The sequence below is a fragment of the Oreochromis niloticus genome, linkage group LG12 (assembly GCF_001858045.2).
Source record: "Oreochromis niloticus isolate F11D_XX linkage group LG12, O_niloticus_UMD_NMBU, whole genome shotgun sequence".
NCBI classification, from domain to species: domain Eukaryota; kingdom Metazoa; phylum Chordata; class Actinopteri; order Cichliformes; family Cichlidae; genus Oreochromis; species Oreochromis niloticus.
The window spans coordinates 7,907,260-7,934,167 of record NC_031977.2 but is presented as its reverse complement, the minus strand read 5'-3'; the positions used below and the strand labels follow the sequence as shown (position 1 = coordinate 7,934,167).

Here is a 26,908-nt window from a genome sequence, read left to right as displayed (position 1 = left end):
CTTTTTGTAAAAAAATAAATAACTTTTTAATCTTTTTTAATGATGCATTTCATTGTGACTTCATGTGGAGGAAATTTAACAGTTAAACCGTTAGGTAGGTAATGCAACACCACACACACACACACACACACACACACGAGAGAAAAAGGCCTCTACCGTTTCTAAAATTAAAACTATACCTTGTGAATGTAAATAATACACATACATAGGTAGAGTAGCATGCCGCGTGAATGTGTAGTTTTGTTTGTTAAAAAAACAAATCAGCTTTTTTTTTTTTTGCTAGTGTTGGGCAGCTAAGCTATTACACATCCGGGTCCTAATTGGCTTTCTAACGAAACCTTGCTGGCACGCCTCGTGTATAAACCTTTGTTGCAAACGAAATAACTTTAAAATTTAGTCCCCACCCAAACAAGCAAAAACAATTATACATCTAATTAGCGTTTAAATGAGTGGAAACATTATTTAACCTCTGACACCTTTACAAGCCATTAAACAGTCAGGTCAGGCGCCCTCGGGCACCCCCCCTCCTCCTCTGCTAAATGACGGCCGGCTTCGAGAGAGAAAAAAAAATACATTATTGAAATGAATCATTAGTTTACGTTTCCTTTTGTATCGTGACAGGCACAAATCCCAAAGCAGAATTTCCCCCATTTCAGTCAGATTAACCTTGACAACAAAGCATTCCTCAGAGGACTTCAAATAGGAGATGGAAATGACCGCACAGATAAGAGGAGGGTCACATTCTCAACATTTCGCCCCACTGTCCCATTATATATGAGCAATGATATCCTTTTGACGGGAAAACGAGAAATGTGGGGCTTATGTTTTTTGTTTTGGCCTGTTTGTGCCCCATAAAATGTATTTTCTATGTTTTGATAAGTAAGTGCCTGAAAACATTAGAATTACTTCATAAGTTACTGTTTGAGAAAATAATTTGTAATAATAGCATGACATTCAAAATTCATTGTCTATGAGTCACACATATGCAATTTGTATCTTGTGGTATTAATGGTACAAAAAGGTTTTAATTTTTAAAGACTTTTACTGCCCCCTTGCAACAAATTTAATGCATTAAACTACTAAACTGCAGCAATGTGAACAGAGCCTATTTACTCTAGTAGAGGATATGTAAGATGTGTGGTTGATGAATGCATTTGTGTATGAGAGTGTGTTTTTATGAAACCAGGTGCACATTTTAACATTTTGAACTATAAAGGGCTCTTATGTTTACACAGCTTCCAAGTCATGCCTGCCAGTGACTGAAACAGCAGCAGGGGACACAGCGGCCTATTTCAACAGGGCAAATCCGGTTGGAGAAACTTGAACAATGCTGATAGAGTGGAAACCCTCATCAGTATGTGAGTGGAAGACTGGCACAAATACCTCCGCTTTTATGAATTACAAGAATTTAATGTTTATTTTATAGATACAGAACAGTCATTCTGCTTCATTTATTTACTTTGAATTGCTGCAAGTCAGTGCCATGGTACAAGCTTCTCAGAGCGGCTCAAGAGTGTTTCAAAATCAAATCTTGACGTTTTTTTCTTCTTTTTTTTTCCTCAAACAAAAACATTTCAGTGTGTTTCGACACACCCTCTCTCTCTGATGACATGCAAACGTCTCGTCTACCTAGAAAGGCTGATGGACTATATAACATATGGCTTTTTTGAAAGCAATAAAAACAAGGCAAATCAAAAAGTGCATCCAACACAAAAAAAATCATTTCCAGTCTGTGATGAAAGTCTGTGTTAAGTTGAGGTCTCTCCTCTGTCCTCACTTTGCTGGCTCAATGTCTGCACTGCTCAGGTAGGAGGTGGCCTGATGTAGACCTATTGCCATTTTCAGTTCAAAGGTCAAAGCAGACCTCTTCAGGGGCGTAGAACAGATGCCCATTGTTGACGCAAAGATGCATTTCCTTTAAATAAATACAGCAGGGTTTATCCAGCAGAAAGGAGTTTCAGCCCGTGATTGCACCCTGCAGGTTGCTTAAGCCATCAACAGGCAGGATTGTGTTTCCTGTCTGTTTCCATTCCCACAGTGCTGCGTGCTGTTAGCCCTGGTGGACAGCAGTCATTATCTGGGCCCGTAGTCATAGTTAGAGGGGCCGCTGGTGGCTGAGTACATGTTAGTTGTGGCGGGGTTCATGTGGTGATGGTATGTGTGTCCTCTGATACTAGGTAAAGGGTAGGGTGACGGCCTGGTCTTGGCTCCCAGGTAGTGTTCATAGGTGGTGGGGTACTTGTAGGGGTGGTGGTGCAGGGTGTCCGGGGGTAGAGGGTGGGGGTCTGGCCGAAGGTCGTGGGAGGGCTGGGCCGGCCACTTGTGATCGGGACGGCGTGCAGGCCTCCTGGGACGGGCAGGGCGGGGCTGAGGACCCGGGACATCAGCTGGTGAGCCGGGTCTGCGTGTATAGGCGTGCCGCTGGGGTCTCGCTCATATTCCCGCCTACTGTCTTCTGTGAAGGTAGGGACATGAGAACAGTCAGCCAACATGCAAATACCCACCACTAACAGTATTTGCATAGTTTCTGCACTTTAAACCACAATAAGTTACTGCAGGTACAAGTTTTTGAATACTCAGTGTTTTGGACTTGTAGGTGTTAAGAGATTGCATATAATGCTCAATAAATGAGTGAATTATTTACAGGTGTAAGCAGTGTTTAGGTAACTATGAAGTGTACACAGAAGTCTGTCACGTTATTGTTTAAATAAAAAAATTCTGCATTTCAGTCGAAATGTTGCAGAATAAATTAAAGACAGCAGATTCCCAGCTTATATTTCTTTCAGATGAAATGTACTATTTAAAGCTAATAGGAAGCTCCCACTTTTATAAACATTTAATTGATTTCATTCTTATTATAGAACTAATAAATACATCAGTCATCGTCATGTCAAAGAAATCTAATTTCCATTGCCTGCTTTACTGCGGTATGACGCTGTGGTCTGTTATAAAACCACATAAGAACCCCTATTATGTTTGCAGCAGATGACATTGACTGGCTGATATTTGATGTTTAATTAAAAGCCATCACTGGCCTGATACTGCAAATGCATCAGTGGGCTTCTGTTAAGGATAAGGTGGGGAAAGAAAAAAAAAAGAAAATGAAAGAAGAAGTGAAGTATGCTGACAGCTGAAATAAAAGATGTTATTTAGAAATGCTGAATGAATTTTCAGGACTATATTTCATGTTTGATAGCAGGCGTGAGTTTTGAAATGAAACAAAGAGCGAGCTGCAGACCTTTCTCTGTGCCGTTCTGCTGAGGGGGAGATGACATTGGGTTTCTTGTTCTGGCAAAGGCACTCATTATTGGCAGAGAGCCTGGTCTGTGATTCCTGGGCCTGGAGCAGGGAGAGTGGATTCAGTTACTCATTTAATGAATGTCAAAGGCACAGTTTCTTTATTATATATTAAAATGATGCACATTTTAAGAAGCTACACTGCTGATTGACAGATCGTGGATGAAATGTACACAGAATATAAATGTGGTACAGCCGTACATTACTCAGATTATGTTTTTTTGTTAAATAATAAAAACAATCCTCTATAGTCCTGTGCAATTTCTCATTACTGGTTTAAAAAAATGAAGCGATCTGAGTCATTTCCAGACATGGAAGCACTATTTCCATTTGTTGAAGTTGTCTGAGTAAAGCATTTGGGTGGAGTTTTGCTACCTTGTCTCAAATGCCAGTGTCTGATGATCTGTTAGTGACAGAAAATCACACTTGGCTGAGCTTCAAACAATATCCAGTAATTTCTGAAATTTACAGCACCTTGTGTTCTTTCCTGTGGCAAGCTCCACCCCATCTGCCCCATGTGAGACATTAAACAAGCAACTAAACTATTTTGCAAAAGCTTTCTGGCCCCGGCCTGCTCTGCAGTGCAATTTTTTTTTTTTTTTTTACAATCATGTGGAAACATGCCAATAAAATTGTGGCCTAATATATTTCATTGGAAAGCTTACCAGTCCTCTGGGTCACAGTCCCTGAAGCCCTTTGCAAAGGGGTTACTGGCTATCTTCAGCTGTGTGATCTGAAAGTAAAGGACAGCGTAAAATCAGTCAGAACGCTAAACACAACGCGTTTCCCAATTACGTCACTGCATTTACTCATTAGAAAGGATAGCAGCGATAGTCAGGTGTAATACACAGAACACTGTCATAATAACACACACAGTTGTCTTAAATAAAACATGCAGGTTTGATGGCTACAATATCATGTAGATTTTATTTATTATTATCATTACTTTTATTATAATTATTGTATGTAATTGTGCTCTTCTGTAGCATTTACACCTATATAATGTTATATACGGGCAGGTTTCCATGTGGGGTAAGAAAATTGTCAGTCATTATTTTTTAATATCACTTTATAGCTTTCTTATCATAATGATGATCATCATGTAATTTAATTATATTTCATGTTAAATGTATGTGCATTTTTTTTAAGTTGAGCTCAATTTACATTTTATATGGAAGTAAGAATCCTTATGAAAAGACGCAGAGCGCCTTCGTGCGTAAAAGTAATTTATTTACCATTTGCCATAAACATTCAGCATCAAAACAGAAGCGGCTTGTTTTTAGTCCGTGTCCTATCTCCGTGAGCTAACGGGAATATCAATCACCGTCACGCAGCGGCTCCCACACACTTGGATTCGGTGTAAATAGCTGAAAGGAAAACTGAAGCCAGGTTCCTTCTATCGTCTCACTCGTTACGAGTCGCTCCAAATAAGCGATGAGCGCACTGATGTTTGAATCTAAACAGACACGGGGACTGATGGAAAACAGAGCAGGGAGCACGCAGGGATGGGGTGCAAGCTGAGCTCACAGCGCAGAGGCAACATTTGGGCGAAAAAAGCGGAATCATTTTTATTTGATTGTTTTTACGCAAATGCATAAGACGGCCTCAATTAAACAGTAGTTAAAAATACATATTTTAAAGTCTTTAGTTACTGAGTTCGGTTTAACGTAACACGGTTACATTACCTCTCTGTGTTGATACGGTATTCATGGTATAGCTGTGCTGTACGCATCATGTTGGAACAACAAACGGTTTCTGTGTGCGTTTAGTTGCTGGCTTCTCTTGCACGGCAGACCGTATTTGAATTTGATGGAGGGTCATAAAAGCCGCTTACCCTGTGGTTCTGGTACGCTGTGACCGCTGTGAAGCGGGTTTCCTCAAAAACAAAGGTTTTGTAATTCTCCTCTGCGTATTTCTCGCTGTCCTTCCGGGGATCCACATAAACCACATGAAACCTGGGCTGGTAGCGGTGCATGGAGTTCAGAATGATCTGTAAAAAAAAAAAAAAAGCAAAGCAAGCCTGCTCAAGGATCGTCGACTTAAAGTGTACAAAGAGATCATCTTCGATCGCATGCTTTAAAACAAAAACAGAAAAAACACAAAACAAAACATGCGATCGAAAAGGATCACTGACGAGAGATTTAACGAATAATTCAATAAATAATCGACAAAGTTAATTTAAATTGGATTGAAATAAAGTAGAACGTGTAAAGACCAAACTAGACCCGGGCTCGATCTGTTAGACGTTTTTACCGCTTTGGTCATCTCCACGGTGAGCAAATTTGGTAATCTAAATAACACAAAACCCAGAGGGAGCCTGGGTCTCCACTTAAAATCCGTTGGTATGCAGATACAGTTCTAGGTAAACAGTAATATTGTAAATATTTAAGGGCCGACTGAGAATATATCATGTGCATGGTTCTCATTTATACACCGATTAGGCAATAACAGAAGAAAACTAACTTTCTGGTGAATCCTCGGGACACTCGATCAGTTACAGCTCATTGTTTTTCAGTATTTGCTTAAGTCCCCCAAACTCTCCTGATTTTACATCTAATGCAGAGAGAAGGAAGGGTGGTGGAAGATCAAGCAGGAGGGTCTGAAATCATTTCCAGTGGTGAAATATTCCACTTCCTTTCAGGAATTTTTGGAGGAAAGCCTCGTGTGCGGTGCCGTGTTTGAGGACAGAAATTAAGCTTTTGGCAAAATCAAAGTTTTAGAGAAAATATCGTTAAAAAAAAAACAAAAAATCTTATATCGATCAGTTTTAGGGGGAGAAAATGTATCACTCTGTATTATTATTATTATTATTATTATTATTATTATTATTATTATTATTATTGGGATTTAAAAATAAATAAATACAATAATTCTGTTGAATTTTTTGTATTTTGACCGTTTCATGTGGTGATGATTATGATGTTAAATTATGCTCTCTAATTAATCAAACAGGACATCATCTATGCTATCACTGTAATCAAATAAATGGTTGTATATTTTACGTAAATGATTTTCTTAGGAGGAATTCGTTGGTACAACTACTAACAGCTTTATCGTTTAACGAGAGCTCATGAGGACAAAGTACCCGTTCGCTGGGTGGTTTTTCTGGCCAAGCTTGGGCCTCTTGAGCACTCATTTAATTCCAGTTTTGTACTCACATGTCCGTTGTCATCCAGAAGGTTGTTAGTTAACTTTAGTTTATCAAATGAGACGATCTGCTTCATCCACTGTGCGCCTTTGGCCGGAGAGTCTGGGTGGTAATGGACCCTGCCCGGTGTGGCGGGATCAGCTTTGCCCGCCACCAGCCACGACGAGCTGTGGAAAGCATACCTAGGAGGGCCATAAAAGGAAATTAAGACGCAAGGTTAGAAGTTGCCCGCTTAGGCATGCAAAATGTCTATGCATGTGTTGGCGTGTATGAAGAAGTAACGACGCTACATAACGCTATCACACGCTTCAAGATAAAGGGAAAAATAAGACACTTAATTGATCGTTAATGTCAGTATTTAGTCACCAACATGTTTGCAGTATAACGTGGATAATTGTTGAAAAGGATGTGTCTCATTGTTAAGTTCTTAAGTTGTGTTTTCCATTTTTTTATTCTCATTTTGCTCGATACCCCAGGGTGGGTCTTAAAAAACCAAGACAGGCACAATGTTTTCCAGTCCCGTCCTGACTGAAAGCGGTGTTTTACTTGTCTGAAGACACATGAAAAGTTACCTGTAACGTTTGTCATCTACAGGCAGGAAGTCCATCAGGAGCATGTAGTCTGCCATGGGATCCATCCCAAATATTTTCACTTGGAAAGTTGGAAACATTCTCCTGACAGAGGAAGAAAAACACGGGGCGACTGTTAAAAAGCAGCAGCTTTAAAGCGTCTTTTAATGCTTTTAATACTTTACGCGCTATTTTTCTAAAACTAATCATCAATGTGTGTGTGTGTGTGTGTGTGTGTGTGTGTGTGTGTGTGTGTGTGTGTGTGTGTGGACGGTGAGTAAGTGTGAGAAAACAAATGATTATGAACAAGTGTGTGTGTGTTTTTTTAAAGTGTGCAGTTTGCAGAAAGAAATGTTGCTCGAGCTTATTTTTGCCCGAGCTCGAGGCTACAACAAGGTTTTCAAGCTCTTGGAAATGACGTGATTTAGCCCGTGCGTAACCGGATAAAAAGTCTCCCTCATCTCAACGGAACTTTGCGTTTGTTGCCATTTAGCTGCGCTGTTGTAACTTCTGGCTTTAACTTCTCTCCTGGTCTTTTGATGAATTCCAGAAACATGAAGGTCTAATCACATGTGAATACACACGTGCTCATAAGCGTCGCGTGCTTTTTACAGAGTTCAGTTTTGAGTTTTTGAACTTTCCATCATCTTGACTACAGGAAAAATAAATAAATAAATATATATATATATATATATAAATTGAATCTGCAAGCAACAACAAGAACACTCCTGCATACTGATCCACTGATTATGTTATTTTCTTAACAATCATTTTCTCCGTTGACAGCAGAAAATTGGCCGAATCCCTTTTGGGTGTTTTGCTCTGCGTTTTAGTCTACACTCTGGCCCCTGCACTGTGGCGCTTGTTTTCTCCCCTTGCACTACACGGGTTACTATGTAAGAGAGATCCATATCCTCAAGAACATGAGCCGAAAGTTGAGTAATCCGCCGAGTCAGTGAAAGGGATCCTAAAATCAACGCTCAATTAACGTCAGTGTTGTGGCTAGGTGAGGCTGAAGGAGCTTTTAAAGTGCTGTGCTGCAGATCTCCTTTCTCCTGTCACGCAGTGCACGGCGTGGAAACTCAACCTGCACTTTTAGGATTTGAGCAATTATGTCATGCTACTTTACATATGTTTTTTTTTAATAATAGGAAGCATGGTTAGCACGATGAATGTTAATGTGGAACACTATCGGCTCTTCCTAGGGGTCAGAGGTCAGCAGAAATGTGTCTTGCCTAAAGACACAAGAAGAATGATGTGTTTTTTCAGCACATTTCAATAAATGATCATATTGTGTTTTATTAATAACCAAATCCAACAGATTTTACTCCATTAAATGCAACCAAAACTGAGCGCGTGGAGCGTAAAGGCGCTTCCATAATTGTGAAATCAGAGAAAAAAAAAGAGAAGAAAAGAAACCACTGTAATCGGCTTGTAGGATCTGATCCTACATGTAAAGACTCATAAATTAAAGACCACAATGTTTTTTATAACAGCAGTGCGTAAAATTGGAGCAGGATGAGGGCGAAGAAGTCCACACACACGAGAGTCACACTTATCCTTATTAGATCTATAAAACGCAACTGGATGAGATCAACACGGTGTTTACAGCCGACACACACACACACAGACACACATCCAAATACAAGCCTCCTTGTATTTGACCTTGTTTTTAAAACATCTCCAGAAGCTGAAAGCGTGTTGTTTGTTTTAAAAAACCAAAGCGAGAAAAAAAATACATTTTCTAAAGCAGTATGATTTGATGGACAGAGACACGTGTTAATAGTCCGCTGGATATTATTTGAAAACATCACAGGCCTTCATGTGCATGGCACAAAGTGATGTTTCGTGTCAGCTGCCTGAGCCCATGACGTTATTAAAGTAGGAAATTATATTTGACTAAATAGCAAGAGTAAAAAAATATGGAGTATTTTTTTTAATGAAATTTTTTTTTTTTTAATTAAATGATATAACTTTATTTTCTAGTCTGGACTTATAGTTGCTATTCTGCACAGACATTCGCATGAAAAATTAAAGTAGTTGCTTATCCTTTCCCGGTTTGGTTCTTTGCTCAGATGTTACAGTATATATTAAAGTATATTAAAGTCCTGTATTATTTTTCTAGTCTACACGAGGAGAAAAATAACTCCAGCGCCTCTGGCCTGTGTGTAATGGGTACTCACCTGCCGGCCTTGGTGACGATCATCTCCGTGCCTAGCTGGTTAAATTCATCCCATAAAGCTTTCATCTCCAGCTGAACGTTAATGTTGGCAACTTTCGGGTTCTTCTTCACTATAGTTTTGCTGTTCGGCGTAGAGTTTGAGGACGACGAGGAGCAGTTGGCGGTCCCGTTGTCGTTCGACGGGGCCTGGCCCGGGTTGGATCCCGGATAGTTGTAGTTGTGTTGGGCGGCCGGGCAGGGCTCGAAATGGGACTCATGTTGGCTGTAGGGGTCCCCGGGGACGGAGAGAGGTGGTAGCCCCCCGGCGTGTTGAGGCTGCTCAGGCTACTCGTCGTGAAGGCTGCAACATCGCAAAAATGGGACAGCTGCGTCAGCCACGGACTGGATATGGCTGAAATCATCCCAGAAAACTAGATTTTACTAAATATGCCTTTCACTTCAAGTCGATTATAACACAGAGAGTGAAAAACAGAAGCAGGATTCAGTGATCTCCAGATGAAAGCGTCAAGCACAAATGCACTCGTTTCGGTTTAAAAAGTTTCCGTCTCGGCTGTTCGGCAGTCCCTGAGGTTTCATCCACTGCCAGCATACTACGGGCTGCCTGATCTAAAATAGGAGACCTCCGAAAAGCAAAGAAAAGAAAAGTTTTCCCCAATAAGCGGTGCGGATCCCGTAGAATCTCCGAACTATTCGAGGAAACTAACTCGGAGTGCGCGTGAATTGGTTTTCGCTCGTGATCGATCGCGCTGTGAGCGGCCTCTGTTGTGTGCTGCTGCAGTGTGTTAACACTGCAAACCAGTCTCCTCTCTTATCTGACGCAGAGGGCCTCCCCTTTGCGATAAAACCGGTTCTTATTTCTATTTAGATAAGGAACTGCAGGTAATGTGCCTTTTCTTCGCCTTGCAACCAGACTGATTGACAGAGAAGTGCGCCCCTTTTTAATGGCTTTTCCGGCACCCATTTAACTTTTGGATAAGGATATCGCCCACATCACCCCCGTTAACAAACAATGGAGGATGTGCCAGGCAGAGGGGAGTGCAAAAGCTCTACAAGGTAAACACACATCGATTTGCATGAACAAACAAACAGGCAGCAGGTGACTGCAGCGCTCTCCTTATGGACAAATAGACGCATGGGATGGATATACAGCCCCCCACCCCCCTCCAAGCTGAGTATGATTATTATAGTCTGTTTTTACCATTACGCACGGGGCGCCCGTGTAAACCCTCCTCCTCTTGGCTTCATGTTGAATGTATGTGATTCTGTCCACGAATTAAAGTTGTTTCTTGGTACACCACTTTGGGGTTTTGGCACGTTTGAACCCCCCACCCCCCACCCCACATTCTGACTGTTTTGTTTCCAGACTTCTTCTCCCTGATGGTGAACACGGCGATTAAAATCGGCAGTATTTTAACAGTGGCTCAACTCTGTGGCACTTAAAAAAAGAAAACAAAGCTGTAATTTCCTTCTATACCTTCCAAAACAACGCACTCATGCGCGGTTTTGCGCATTTCAAAAACGTTGGAGAATCAGGCAAACACAAAGTTGCAAGGGGGGGGGGAATTTCGGGTGAGACGTACACATGCTACATCAGCAAACACAATTACCTTCCATTTCCCGGGTGACAGTGCTGTAGTGCATTTTAAAGGAACTGTGGTTATGCAGGTCTGGCTTGTCCAGGCCGGTGCCGTGTTTTTCAAACGCTGCGTTTCCTGTTTGCTCTGCAGCCGAAATCAGAGAGGCAATACTGAAAGCATTTGCCTTTGGAGAGAGGGGACCGCCGTCGTCCATAGGCAAGAGATCGAGTCGTTAAAAGCCGTCCCTCCTCCTCCTTCTCCCCCGCTTTCCAACCGCGCAGAAAGCAGGAGAAGGCTGTGCACAATGGAGAGGAACATGCGCTAAAATTTGGGGGGTGGTTTTTCACATTCCGCCACCGGCTCTCCGTGGGTTCTTATGAAGGACTTCCCACGATTATAGTGAAGACGCCAAAAAGCCTGGCGATGCTCCGATTCGCGTGACGAACCCCTAAACGCGTCCTGGTGTCAAAGCATAGTTCATCCGCTGAGAAGCGAGAGAGCGAGAGCTTCCCCTGTTTCTCCTCCGATCGCTGGCGGGGTGGTGTCATCTGAGTCCTGCCTTGAGGAGAAGCTACTACTGCTGCGAGAATGTCAAAAGTGAGCGAGATCCACGCCTCCCCTGCATCACTGTAGGAAAAAAAAAGTGTGCGCGCTCTGCACTCGATGTTTTATTTCAATAAGACCTTGTCAGTCATTTGGATTCGACTCCAACGTCACCGCAGTGTCCCGTCTTCAAAGAGCGCCACTTTTCCAGTAAATTACGCGTATGTGCAGGCGTGCGCATATTTAGACTTCTGGAGAGTTTGCGTGGAGCACGAGGGGCTCGAGTGCAATAACAGCCTCAAATCTGATGAGTGCTCTGTGCAAGGGTTCAGACCCAAAATGCAGTTTTCTTTAAGAAAAAAAAAAAAAAATAGGTAGACAAAAATAAATATAAAGTAACCCACACATCTGACTTCTTTCACAAATGCTTTGAAGGTTTAGTGAGTCAAAAAAAGAACCCCCCCCGAAAAAAGCAGAATATAACGAGAATATGTTTTAATCCAAGCAAATATTTATCTGCGAGGCGCAGAGATGGAAACGAGTCAGAATGCAGATGTACTTTTGACTTTTGAGGAGTGTCCAGCCCCTGCGTGCACACATTTCCCCCCCCAAAGCCATCACATTCAATTAGTTTCGTGTCAGACACACCTGGATATACACTAGACAGACTCGCAGAAACAGCACCCTTGCAGTCAGTAAAAATGAGAAGCATACACACGTGGCATTTCAAGCTGGAGTTGGACTTGACCTCTCCACCTCCCGCCTTCAGTCTCGCTTTGTTGGTTCTCAGCTTATCGAGGTTCAACTTTAATGTGCAGCAACTCAAGATGTGTTGTGCTGGAAGCTGGTGCGATAGCGACCGGATAGAGTTTAATTTACACCGGAGTCAGTGAATTAAGCGTGAAAGCAGCAGCGGGGTTCTAATGGGATAAAGCAGTTAGAGGATTAGGCCTATTTGTTTTGGATGTTTCTCCATGGGAGGCAGGGAGCATAAATAAACCCCTCATAGATAGATAGATAGATAGATAGATAGATAGATATTGAATTGGTTGATTGGTTTTGCATTGATTACGATGTAAAAGAATCCTGTCGCTGTCAAAAATATTGTAAACCATCACCCACATGATGTATTCCTTCCGGCAGTTTTTTTTTTTTTTTTTTTTTTTTTTTTTTTTAAATCTGATATGATGCCATCGATACCGGCTCACTTCATCATTGCCAAGTCGGAAGCCTCCTTTGTAAATAGTTAGGTGATAACAGACAAAATACAGGAGCTCAGCGAAATGGGAAGAGACTGTGTCGGGATTCGCTCAGCCGAGGCACAGCGGACTCAGTAAAATGTGAGCCTGAAGATAACAACAACAACAACAACAACAATAATAATAATAATAATAATAATAATAATAATAATAATAACTAAAAATCATTCGCCCAATACGGGAATATTCAGAGCAGCAACCCAAAATAAAGGCATAACAAAATCTTGCTTGAGTGAATAAAATGCTGAATTTGAAGCTTCAGAGCGACGGAAATTGGGATTTTTATTTTGCCTGTGAGAGAGAGATAACTCATTTTTGCAGCGTGGATTAAAAAAATACCTGCAAACTTTAAGTTAACAACAACAAAACAACATTTTAACGCTGATGAACATAAAAAAGGCAGCCAGACTGACCAGAGTTTAGTAGTTTTTCTTTTGTTTTGTGTTGTATTTAAGCATTTTTGGAGTTAAACGGAGCTTTGAGTTTTGACTCTTTAGGCCTTTTTACTCTGTACTCTCTGATAGAGTCTGCAGACTCTGTCACGAAGAGTTTAGCTCATATGGTGCAAAGCTGACATCTAGACAAAGTGAGCAAAGTATGTAAACAGCTCCGGCAAACAGCTCTCACTGATTAGAGGATGCAGGCCCGAACAGCGTTTCTCGGCCCACTGGCTGATGGATGCAGAACAGGAATATGTGACATCAGGTAAGGTGCTGCTGATCTTTTTTAGGATAAAATCACTTTTACTCAAGGCTCGATCATTTTTACTGAAAAGACCACGAAGGAAACGATATTTTCTACCGAGGCCAAATTAGGGACTAAGTGCTGTAACAAAGCATCTGAATGAATTTATAATTGTAGACTCGTTGTGGAAATTAAAGGCCATTCTTGGATTTGGTGATTTGAAAGTTCCTGAACCGACATTCAAACATTTACTTTGGTGTTTGGCTTGAAAGTGCTCTTGATACAAATAAAAACACGTGAATTTAATTATTTTTTCTGTAAGAAAGAGCTAAGTGAACTTTGAATTTTAATTACGCATTATGGCTCTGCTGACGCGGAGTAATTCCACATTTTCACCTGGAACTCTTTATTTCAATGTTTATTGTGGCTAATTAATGCACCGCAAAATGCATTCATGGTTTAGACTGCGCTCCAGTTTTTCCTCTCATTAATACAGGATAGGCTTACTTTGAAACGGTGATGAGTGCGACTTTAAATTTCATAGGTTGTATTTTTTTATAATTTAAAAATATATTTGCACTTGCTTTGGTCCTATTTACCTGATCCGCCGCTGTTATTTCAACATGGTACACTCGGACTCTATGAAGTCAGACCAAACTCCAAAGATGACAGAAGCCAACAGAAGGCAAACCTAAAGAGACTTAGAGCCAGTTGCCGTGCGTCTTGACGCACGAGAATATTCGCGCAAAAGTTTTCCGATAACAATTTTCCAACACTAGGATGGTGTGATTGTACTTCTGTCTCAGCGACAGTGCTTCTACACGTTTGGGCAATCAGTCACTCACACACCGCACATATTTATGTTGTTGGTGGTCTTCCTGATGGTCTCCTACAAGAGAACCGCTGGCTTCTGTTCCTCCAGTAGGAGAGGCCTGTGTGGTCCTGTATGTCCTGTTTGTGGTAACATGACAAATCACCAAACCACAACCTCTTGCCCGTGCCTCATTAAATTGCACAGATCCAACGTCAAGGCTCGATGGTTGCTATTTTCGTGTTGTTAGTAAACAGAGATGTGATTGGGTCGTCGGGATATCTGCATGGACATGTGGGCGCGCGCTGTCTCCTCTGCGTCTTTCTGCTCGATCCCTCTGCTTCTCCCAGACACACAAAATAAAAGACCTTATCATCTCCTCTGATGTTTGTACCTGCGTGTCGTGGAGATGTTTAATTAGGCTGTCTGTGCAGTCAGTCTGATAAAATTATTATTTACGCGCTCATATTATTTGACAGACAATAAATCATAGCGTCCTCCGCTGGTTATAAAAACAAACAAACAAACAAACAAAACAATGATTTTCACATTCTACCCGAAGCTGTTGAGACCTGTGGAGACTCCACGTATAAAACTCTGTGCTATCTAAATAATGGTCTAAATCTCAGCGTATAGAGAACTGAGTGAAAGGAAGTAAGTCGCTGACCGCTGACAGCAGAAGGCCCGGGGTGTCCACGCTCACTGCGGGGCTATAGGGAATGCACAGAGGCGCACCTTTACGCAGGAGGGAAGACTAAAAAGTGCCTCATATACAATCATGGCAAGGAAAACTCATGCAAATAAAGTTCTAAACATAAATAAAATGAACTTAATTTAACTGAAATAGAATATATTTATTTTCAACTTCCGTAAAATAAATATAAGCAAGTGAGCCGTTGATTAAACTTATTCTATAAAAACGCTCTAATTTATGATTTTTCTATTATTTAATATGAAATACATGTATTTATCAAGAAAAACAGTGCAAGTAAATTTTATAATTTGCTACCGGAAACTCTGATGGTTATTAATAGGGCTAATAATAATAATCCCCCCCCCCCCTCCCCCCAAAAACAAAAAACAAAAAAACAAACAAAAAACAAAACTAAAAACTAAAAACAAGCACATTTCTTTTGCTATTATATAACCCATGCTTTGTAGGAATAACTCATCATAATGCGATCTTTTTTCTGTTAAGTAATCAGATTGAAATTTATTTATTTATTTATTTTTTACAAAGTCTCATATGTAAAACATTAAAAGGGGACATTTTATTTGTCTTTTCAGCAGGTGGAAACAGTCTAGTTTCTTACAGCGCTATGGTCTAATTTTGTAGGCTGCTTCAGTTTGTGAATGCCTCCATTCACTTGTTCGGTTAACAAAAAAAGTTCCCCCTTTTCCCCTAAATGAGCTGGCATTTTGAGTTTTTTTCACTACAAAAAAAAGTCCAAACATTTGACCACAGCGATGAATATTTCTCTTATGTCCATCATTATTTGTTTTTCATTGGGCTATTTGTAAGTCCATTTCTAGGATCTGTCACTGAGTGGTTAGTTGGATATTTTGAAGCCTTTCCCCCCGTGGAGTCGGTTTGTTGGCATTAAGGGTAAATGATTTAGAAAAATCGTTGATATAAGCTCGTTATTATGTACGCGCAAATTTAAAATCGTATTGTTACGTAAAGCGGCGTGGCGCTTAAATACCGATGGAATTTTGCGCTCACGCGGTGTTCCAGATGTTTGCAGAGCTACCGCATCCTTCAATAGACTTTCAGTCATGCGTAAAGGCGCACAGTAATGGAAATATGCCACCAAAGCAGTATTGCATAAAATGTAATCTAATAACATGCAAAGTATAATAAGACGTGTTCCTTCCGTATCTTATGTGAATTAATTTATTGTGGATGTTTTATAATTGGTAGAAAATCTATTTGTCTTTTTGGGGGGCTTTTTCTTTTCTTTTTTTTTCTTGGAACATTACACTGAATGCTTTAGTTTTTTAAAAAAAGAAGGAAAAATGAGCACATTTCCGTGCTGACATATTAATGTGCTTTTCCTGTCCAGCCCTGTTCTTCTTTGTATTTTGGGGGGGTCATCATAAAAGCATAGAAACACAATGGAAATGAACACAATGGCCGACCAAAGGTGAAAATCACGATTCCTTCAGTCCCAGGCAAATTCCAGAATATATTCCCACACTTTGGAAAAAGAGACGATAGACTTTATTTTTAATATTCATGGAAAATAAGAGGATGCAGGTAATTGGTTTTTGGAACAGCTTAACTTAACAGGTCTTTTAAAAAAATCTTCCTATAGAATACATGCATTGCTTAATAGATTCTGACGTTTGACATCTTCATTTCCCGTTCTGTTTGTCCAAGCTGCCAAGCATGCAAAATTAAATAGAAACAAAGAAAAAAAAAAGCGGTTTTGACTTTCTCCCTCCCCCCTTTGCAGTTGTCTGGGAAAATGTGTGCCAGTGCTATTTGTTTATTTTGGGAAGGAAGATCCTATCTCCACATGTCTTCTCAGAGTTAAAGAAGACAGGCCTGACAGCTGCCAACTGTGCCCTTCAGCAGGATCTCTGCAGCCTGGTCAGTGTGTGCTAGCTTTGAATCTCTGCGGCCCGACTACACCTCAAGCAACAGTGAGCAGGAGAAAGGGGGGAGCAGGCAGTTATGATTAAGCTGCTATTAGATAGCTATTAAATACAATTTATTGTGAGGACCTGCAGAGAACATGTACAAGAGTGTTTCTATAGATAATTAAGACAATAGTTCCATGTGGTTCTCGTGCATTTTTATCCTGAGTGCGCTTTCTGGAGTTGTTATCGACTGAAATTCTCATAGAGAGAACGAGAAAGCAAAAAAAAGAAGAAGTTTGGAATGTGAGTGTAGGACATAGGAAGGGTGGAGTGGGGGGGTGGAGGCCGCTCAGAGTCAGATCCCTTTTCAAAATCACTTCTTCTCTTTTCCCTCCCGTCTTTGTTTTAAAACTGGGAAGCTTTTAGCTTTTGAAAAGTATCCTTTTCCTATCTGTTGCACGGCGGCCCCAGTCGTCATCACCTTGCCTCTTCTCGCAGCCCTATTGGAGCTCTGGTAAATAGCTGGCATTCCTGCCACAAAGAGCCGATGATGTGGGCCCGGAGCCCTCCGTGATCTCCCCAAATTAATTAAGGTCTTTCTTCTCTCTGAGCGGGATCTGCGGCCTTTGTCTCTCTAATACGTCTTAAGCCTAGTATTAAATGGAAGGGCAGAGTCTACGCTCATTATAAATCTGTCACTGCCTGCTTTGCTCCTCCTGGCCCGGCCCGTGATCCTAAATAGGCTTCAGTGTAGCTGAGCAGCCATCCTCCAGTCTGGCTCTTGCCCCCTTGCCTCCTCCTTATCTGACGCCCCTCCTTGCGCCCCACTGGCTTGGTATTTATTTGAATATGAGAAGCCCTGCTTGTTGTTCCTGGCAGGGGGGGACTCGAGTCTGAGACCCCCACCTCCTCACCACCAAAACACCACCTCATGCCCCTCGCTTCTTCCATCTGTCTATCCCCCCAGAATGGAATCTGTCCTCCCTCAGCCACCTCGGTTTGTTCACTCTTCGCTGGCCTCTGCTGATTTTGTGAACTTGAATCCCGACCCTCTATTCAGACCCCATCGCAGGCAGGTTCACTGTGCATATGCGTTTATCGTCAACTATGTTCCCTTGCTAGCAGAAATTAATAAGTGTGTTAGCATATTTAAGGTCCTGAGCCAACAGGGTGGCCAGACTCTGCTTCTTTTCTTTCAAAAACTCATCTGAGAGGATATTTAAAAAGTCTCCGTGGCCACAAAACCCACCTTTCGGGGACCAATCCCTTTCCTCACCTCCCTTCCTCCTTCTCATTTTCACTTGGCTCGTGTGGAGAACAGGTCCAGCCTCAGGGGTTGGTAAGATGATGAGTCCTTCGTATGTCTCAGATGTAAAACAGTTAAGGTGTTTAGTGGGTTTGGCAATTAATTTTGTGACTTCAGGTTCAAGATCATCTTTTTGCCAGCAGCAGGAAATGGATAACATGCCCATGAGAGCGACCCCCACACCCGCCAACCCCTGACAGTGAAATTAAGAGGATCAGAGGCATGCAGAGATTTGACCTTGAGGAATGCCAACGCCACACCCTCAACTGGAAATGCAGAACAGAGGAAACTGAAAAAAACATGCTACAATGCTGCTTTTTGTTTGGGCGTACAGGAGATTTGGGTTGATGGGGGAATATCAGGCTTTCCTGTGCTCCTCTTCCAAGATGAAGCAGGAAGTCACAGAGGAGGTAAACAATGTGCAGAAATTTAGCCAGGACCAAGTGGAGTGGAATTTAGGGCACCATCATCCCTGTTGGCATCGCTCTGCTCCAGTTAATAATGGACATTGTACCCACCCACCCATCCCCACCCCCACTTCCATGCAGCAAATATTCCCCCATCTTAGAAAATGTTTACATTCAGCTTAGCTCAGTGTAAAATGACCTGCAGAGACTCGGCTCAGTGGTAGTTTCCCTTGCATCAACCACATCGCAGGCCTTAAGGTCACAGATCTTGCTCTGTTGCGTCTTGTCCCCCCAGTCACTCGCAGAATCTGCCAATAGCAAGCCTCCACCAATCAGAGCCGGCGCTGGGCAGTTTGATGCTAATTACAGTGATTCATCTTGTCAGGCACTTCCTGCCACCACATGTTGGTTTTGATCTCTTCCTCCACAGCACGGTGACAGTGAACGATGAGGGACCATGTGGCCCGGGCCGGCACTGTGCCATGGAAACCGGCACCGGAGTCTCCACACTGGCCGCAGCACCAGCACGGAACTGCATGTCAGGGTTTGGAAAGAGCAAGTCCAGAAGGGAGTGGGGGAGATTTCGCCGGCTGGCTAATTGCAGACCCGAAAGTGTAACTTTAGGTGATAGGGGGATTAAGGCATGTTGACTTGTGTTCACTGGGGGGCTAAACTGACACTCAGTTCCCCCCAGAGCGGACAGTTCCTGAAGCCCCCTGGAGTTGGCTGGGCAGTCTGGGTCACATTAAGGGGGTACTGTGTGGCCTGTTAGGGCAGACCACATGACCAGCTCCTCTAAAACAAGCACTGCTGTGTCCATAATGTCAAACACTTCCTCCATCTGCATCCATTAGCCAGCTCTGGTGGTGGCGAGGAACATTTGAGAACCCAAGGAAAACAAAAGGTCCAGAGATTACGCTGCCCTGCTATAATGAAAAAGTTCCCCCTCTTATTTTACTGAGCAAGGAGGAAAAATGTACTTTGTTTCATAGCTTGAAATTAAAATAATATTTGATTATGTTGTTTTTAGTATCATTTATATACAATGGTCAGTGTTTATTGTAATCACACAGGCTGTTTCGAACATTTGTGCCCGTGTTTGTATTTACGCACTGTTTACAGCCCTGTGTGTGAGTTCTAGAAAATGTTTACTCACACAGGTTCACAAAAAAAGTATTAGATAAAAGTCATATTTTATTTATTTTATGGTCCAGCAAACCAGGCTTCAAAAAAATATTTGTAAATATCATCTGTTTTTCCTTTTTGTTCTTTTTTTTTGCATCAAGGTTATCAAAATATATAATATTTATCACACATTCTTATTAAAATACACATAAAATAGGCGACACGATTAAACAAATGCTATATGCTAACATTTAAACTATCATTCATAAGAAAACTGAATAATCACACATCACCCAGAATGTTTATTAATCATTTGTTTTATTCATCAAAGCATTAAGAACTCGCAAAACAGTAGCACTAATTCCAAGTGTAAAGCATGTTTAAAGTAGTCTTCATTATACACTGTAAATTAAATATGCAGGAGACGCTCTAAAATCATGTAACTAAATAAATGAATATACATTTTAAAATATTTGAGAATTTAATATTTATTTATATCTAATTTTACATTATAAAACAAAACTTGTGTTGGTTATATTTTGTTTTTATTTTTTAATTAGATTATTCATGTTTGAAAATAGAAAAGGCCTCCAAACCATGCAAAGTAGTATATAATAAAACCAAACTAAAACAAAAATCAGTCAAATCAAATCAAAATTTCCTCAATCAGAAATCATTCGAAATTTAACCTTTTTTCAATGAAACGTTTCTGATTTTACAATAAAGCTCTAAATGCATTAGAGTTGTGTTTAACAAGTATGACTGCCAGAGTTTAAAGACCACTGATATCAGTTTACCCCACCCTTACTTCCACGAGCACTTATTGTTCTCTTCTGCTTTGTACAACATGGATGGAGCTTCTGACAGTCGAGCCAGGCGAGCACAAATCTTTCTCATCATACGTGCTCCATGTGGCTCTCAGTGAGAGGCCCTGAACACCGGCGTGAGCTGGAAGTGGGGAAAGAATAAAAAAAGCGCTCTGTTGTTTGGGTCTGATTTCTTAGCTCATTAATCTTCACTGCAGTCATACAGTTTGTCTGACAGACTGGCATATTTTCAGCCAGCTTGAATGTAATGATATTTACGAGAACATGTCCTCACTTGCTGTATGTGTCTTACAGTATCTGACATCATTGTCCTAGATACCGAGCTGTGTTTACATATGACTAAGAGGAAGAAGGCTGGACATTAATATTCTTCACTTTGTGTTTTTTTTAATTTCCCCTCTCAGTAAATTTGTAAACTAAAACCATTTTTTGCAGGCCTGTAACATCCTTCCAGAGTTGTTTTAATTACTGAGGTACAGAGAAATCATGTAACTTTTAATTTAATAAGCTTTGATGTTGAAAATTAATCAAACTATTTTTTTATTATGTTAAAATCTGTCCTTTGGAGCGACGTGGTATTTAAAAAACAAACAAACTTGAAAAAAGAAAAACAAAAAATGAAAAAATAAAATAAAATTTTAAAAAAGACTCAATATGTAAAAAAAAAAAAATACAACACATAAAAATAGTTGATAAAATGCAGCAAATATCAGATTCTTTTCTTTTTTTAAATTTCATGTCTTAACCCGAATTTTACACACACAAATCTCAAATTTACATCCAAAACTTTGTTCAATAACACGAGTAATGAAATAATTATTTCTCAGAAACATGCATTTTTGATTAATTGCTGTTTTGACAGCTGTAATTTATTCTGGCTCAGCTGAACCTTCATTAAATTCAGTGTAAACAGATGTAATGTTGCATACTTTATAAAACGTTATTCATCTGCTGGCTGCAAAAAGAAATCACTGCTCCACTGCCGGTCCAGCTTGCAGCAGGTTGGACAATGTGAGCGACTGTGCACGTGTGTGTCTGTGCGTGTGTCTTTAACACAGGGCTTGGAAAAAGCAGTAGCTCCCCTGTGTGGTTTGTTTGTGTAAGAGCACCTGTCACAGGGGGGAGAGGTGGGCATTTGGGCATCAGGGTTCAAACCTTGCGGCACAGCGAGAAGCAGGGCTTGCTTGATGAGGTGCTGACATTAATAAAGGCAATCACTCTGTCACTCAGTGAGCCTAATGTACCTAGATTAAAGCAGCCGCTTAACTGGAAGTGAAACGTTACCTGGAAGCTTTGAAATCATGCTGCAATGAGGCTGCGGTGCTATGGGCATATAAATATTAAACGCGTGTGCTCTTCTAGTCGAAAAGAAACCCAGAAAAAAACAAACAAGCTCTGTCATCACACATGAATGCATGCCTGCATGCATTTACACCCTCACAAGACCTACTAGACCTGAAAACAGTCACTCACATTTTTGTTGTTGTTAACTGTCGTTCAAGTTTCTGTGATACTTAGCTTAAAAGTATTTCTCCTCTTCCTGATTTCTTAGTTCGTTGCATATTTGTAACACTTAGATGTTTCAGATTATCAAACAGTTTTTAATATTACACAAAGATAACCCAAGTACAGTAAATACAAAATCTAGTTTTTAAATGATGACTTCATTTATGAAATCATGTGATTATATAAAAAAAGACTGTGATTAAGGACAATTTTTTGTGGAAAGTTTGGTTTGATTTCACTGGCCACACCCTGATTAGGCCTGATTACTGACAAGACAGAAGTTGAACTCTATCACAGCATTTTATAAAGAGCATCATACCTAAAGTCAAACATGGTGGTAGTAGTGTTATGGTCTGGGGCTGTTTTTCTGCTTCAGGACCTGGACGACTCGTTGCAGTTGATGGAATCACAACTTCTGTTTTCCACCAGAAAATCCTGAAGGAGAATGTCCGACCATCAGTTCATGCCCAGCACAGCAGGACAATGATCTGAAACAGGGTAGCAAATCTGCCTCTGAATGACTCAAAGTGTTTGGAATGGTTTGGAGATGTTTGGCATGACCTCAGCAACCCTACGATGTGGCTGAATTTGAAAAAAAATTCTACAAACAAGAGCGGGTCAAAATTCCTCCAGAGTGATGTGAGGTCTTATTGCCAGTTATCACAAACACTTGACTGGATTTCTTGCTGCCAAGAGAAGCACAAAAAGAGATTAGATTTAGGGGGAAATGGCTTTTTCAAAATCATCATTTAAAAACTGCATTTTGTGCTTATTGGGGTCGTCTTTGTCTAATATTAAAATTTGTTTGATGATCTGAAACATTTAAGTTTGACAGATATACTAAAAACTAAGAAATCAAGATGGAGGCAAACATTATTTTTCCACAGCACTGTATGGAGACATTATTTGGCCAGAGGCCCTCTGGTTCAAGTGTATGTTTGGGGTGCGGAGTGATGTTGCTCAGTCTCGAACGCAGGATCAGGTGTCTCTGTCCAGCGAGGAGTGGAGGAATATTTTCTCATAGCTTGTGCCCTCTCTGGACACTGGACCCTTCACTACCCCCTCCAGCCATCCAAATATTTACCTGACATGTCTCTGTGGGTGGTGGCCCATCTACAGAAACATGTATACACACATTTACAATGATGGATGATTTAACATACAGATGTACACATTTGGTTTTTTACTGATTTATGTTTTGAAATGCAAGATTGATGTCAGTGGACAGACAATTTGAAGTATTTTTACTTGACCATTTTCATGCTAAAATGTGTACAGAGCCTGCACATATTAAAATAAAATACTACATGGTCTGAAATGTATTCCTGTGGATTGGAAAAAAAATTTCAAGCATAGGTAGGTGAATGCTGACGCACACCGACACACACACCTGCACACATGCTTAAACAGAAGTCCATTCCCGTGTCAGGCCTCATTGGTGTCAACACTTTGAAGTTGTTGGCTGCTTGTTTACTGATACAAATTAGCAGGTAAGGCCGGCTTCAGAAGAGCAGAGAGCGTGGCAGGCTTTGTGGGTGGTGGATCCTGCTTCTAACAACGCAGTCCAACTCATCTTCTTCTACATATCCACTTTTATAGCCTCTCATAGTTAAGGAATGCTTTCAGCTGGGTTCAACACATTTAAAGGCCCGAGTCAGGACACTAGAAGCTGCGATGATTCCAGGGCTGGGGGCTCAATCTATACTGCCTGGCATGAATCAGAATCAGAATCAGAATACTTTATTAATCCCGAAGGAAATTAGGGTTACAGCAGGCAGCACGCTAATGGCGCATGCGCACTTACAAAGGAACCTTCTGACCAAACTTACACAAACAACACTTTGGGAAGACATGTCAGAGAGGTAGGCTGATAGGAAAAAAAACAACGAAAATACATAACATGAGGTGAGAGGAGGAGAAAAAAAAAACTCCACTCAGACTGAGCTCCTACTGGGAGAACAGTTTGATAACAGAAAAAAACACCTCAGCACAAAAAGCACATGACTATCAATACACCATAGAAACACAAGACAAGCAACAGGGGCAGGTAAAGGGTAAGAGAGAGCCGGTGTAGACAGCGCATCCGGCCGTGTGGAGGAGCGGATGCAGCGCATCCACCAGGTGGATAAACCTGGTGTTTAGATTCATCACTTTTCATAGATGTTTTAGCTATATATGCTTCGTGTCCTGTGATGTACAGGAGTCTGGTCAAACAAGTAAATCAATAAATAAGATTAGCATAAATTTTATCTTTTTTTCTGAGCTGCACAATAGTAAAGTAAAGATTTAGCAAAAAAACTTAATTACAAAAATATAAATTATACCTCAAATTTAGAGTCATAATGGAAAACTTTTAACTCAGCAAGCTGTTGATTCAGTTAGTGTCAATTAATGTCAGACAGAGCATTATAATTTATTTGGCATGCTGATGAGGAAGTCACTTCAGAACACACGTATTGTCCTTACACGTATTTTTTTCAAATTCGTTACATTTATTACATTTTCAGTCACGAAATTGCAGAAAGATTAATGGAAGACAAAGCACTGATGAATGTTTTGTGTCAGGCTGCCACTTTCTGATAACTCCGTGTCTGTGTGTGGACATATACAAAGCAATCTTTGAAACCCCACCCCTCTAACCTCTGAGTAATGACACTCATCATTCCGTCACACTTTGTGAATCTCTTGAAAATCTCTTTCAGTTTACTTTTAAACATATATCGCAGCACCCCCTTAAGGTCATTTGGGGTAATACTTATAACTTTGGATCCCCTCAATTTTATCAAAGTATTTTCAACAGTAAGTGAGGTACTGTGGTGATTTTCTAGTTTCAAACTGATGAACCGAGACTTACAAGGAGGATTTGTGTGTTTGGGACTAAGGCTGATGTTTCTACATGTGTGTGTTTGTATGCAAAATCTTGCTGACAGACATGCAAACTATTAGCACATGCAAAAAACAAATGCACAAAAGAGAAAAAAGCTGCTAAGGTCTTCCACGATGATATAAAAATAATGAGAATACACGAGTGTGGAGTGATGGTGAAAGATGGGATTCGGTGTGGTTTTAGATAAAGTCTCATGTTTCCAAATGTGATGGATGATTAAAGTGCATATCAAAGATGTTGGAAGCCTCACACGGTTTCAGCAGTCAAGTTTCATCACATGCCAACATGTGATCTGAGCTCGTCATTGCACTTAAAAACGAACATGATCTGATGCTACCAAGTAATCTACTCCCGTCACCCATGTGATATTTTTCCAGATTTAAATTGGAATGAATAATATGATAAAGCCTCAAGGGGTAACCCGAGTCTTGTTTACTCAGGCCACCCTAATGCAAACAACCCTACACACACACACACACACACACACACACACACACACACACACACTAAGTGACTTACACTTACAGTTGTCACACACCACTGGGGGAGAGTGAAGGGGTAAAGCAGTAGGTGAATGGGGTAGTAATGACCTGCCTTCAAAACCAAAACACACAAAATGATATAATTCAGGTTTTCTTCAAACAATGTAAGTGGATAACTCTAATAATACATTGTGAGACAGGGTATTGGTCCTGTGTACCCTTGGTAGCACCTTTTACTGTACTTGCTCCTCTGTTTGGGCCAACTTTCTTCTGTTTGGGTCCGTCTCCTCAAAGGTGTGAACAGCCTGGTGGGTGGAGTTTCTGTGCTTGAAAAAGGAGCTTTGTACCTGAAATGGTGATATTACAGATTTTTGCTCTTAATGACATCACAAAGAGTAGAAAAAAAAATGAATAGAATAGATATTGTGCATGGAGTTCAGTTTTAAGACTGTCTTGGGTGGTGTATAAATCCTGGAAGGCTACAGTGAGTCTCCCAATCCTATTTTACAAGAGAGAGAGATCTGTTATAGCTGCTGTATTGGATCAGAGATTACTAAAAGCTATTTTACAAGTGAGAGTTAAAAAAACTGACTACAGTGTGAGTCATCATTGCTTTCCACTTTTTAAAAGTCCTGTTAAGACTAGGTGGTCACTCACATTTTTAGCCAATATCAGTGCCATATCTGGAAAAGATTCACAAAATTTGGCTTGACAGTTTTTTGCATAATCTTGCAAAACGACTCAACACGCACTTTTCTTATCATTCTTACTTTTGCAGAGAAGAACAGAATATATATGAACCGATAAAGCTACACTCTATGCGTGTGTTTAGGTTGAATGCAAAGCAGATTTAAGTTTTCCCCACTTCACCTTTCATGCAGTCTTTGTTTCTCGTGCACTTGCTTCTGTGTAGAGCTACTACTGATAATCTCGTCTTCTTCTTTCACTCCCTGTATCCTGGGCTTTTCCTCTCACTTTTCCGCTAGTTCCCTGGCTCCCTATCCATCTCCCACCTTCCTACCCACCACCTCTCTTCCCCCCATTCACTTGATTTATCCCCTGCTCTTTTTCCCCCGGACCACATGGCCCGGCAGTTTGCCCTAGACCCACTCATCCAGAACCGATGTCATTCAGATCCAGTTAAATAAATAGCCCTATAAATTTTCTCCAATAATAAGCCTGGATGCTGCTGGAATGTGTGGCGGCGCATTGGGGACGAGCGCAGAGTGCAAAATTCACTCAACCCAGAGCCCCAGACAGCTTGTACAGTGTGAGAAAGCATGGGCGCTGTGTGGCTGAAGAGGAATATGAGTTGCATGAGTGTGTGTGTGCTGGTGTGAAGGGAGTAGAGGTGGGGTTTGCACTCTGAGAGTCACAGTAGGAGCGAGTGAGTGGGAAACGGGGGAAATAGATGGGAGAACCCAGACCCCCGTCTGTCTCCCTACCTGGAACGAGACCTCGGGGACAGTTTAAGTCAGCCCACCCAGAGACAGAGACACCAATCAGGCCTCTGTCAGTGGAGTCAGCTTGTGTGTGTGTGTTGCTTGTGCAGCTGTGCATGTGCGTTTATCTGCACATATGTTCCCAAAATGTATTTCAGTGGGAGTGAGAGCAGTACAGCTAACTTGTTTGCATTTACAATATAATCACACCCCTTCAGCCATTCTTCAGAGTCTAGATCTGAATCCACACAAGCATGTCCGCACCATTAAACT

The 26,908-nt window shown here is 41.0% G+C and overlaps 1 protein-coding gene across 1 annotated transcript; it reads right to left on the bottom strand.

Annotated features, from left to right (window-relative positions):
- Positions 1 to 1,389: 1,389 nt before the first annotated feature.
- tbx1 (T-box transcription factor 1) lies at positions 1,390 to 11,625 on the bottom strand. The gene is given in 10 exon segments (XM_003448580.5): positions 1,390 to 2,300; positions 2,303 to 2,455; positions 3,239 to 3,339; positions 3,963 to 4,030; positions 5,132 to 5,287; positions 6,456 to 6,627; positions 7,018 to 7,119; positions 9,198 to 9,504; positions 9,507 to 9,536; positions 10,804 to 11,625. Coding segments are annotated over 10 exon segments (1,500 nt in total). The 5' UTR covers positions 10,988 to 11,625; the 3' UTR covers positions 1,390 to 2,073.
- Positions 11,626 to 26,908: the final 15,283 nt, after the last annotated feature.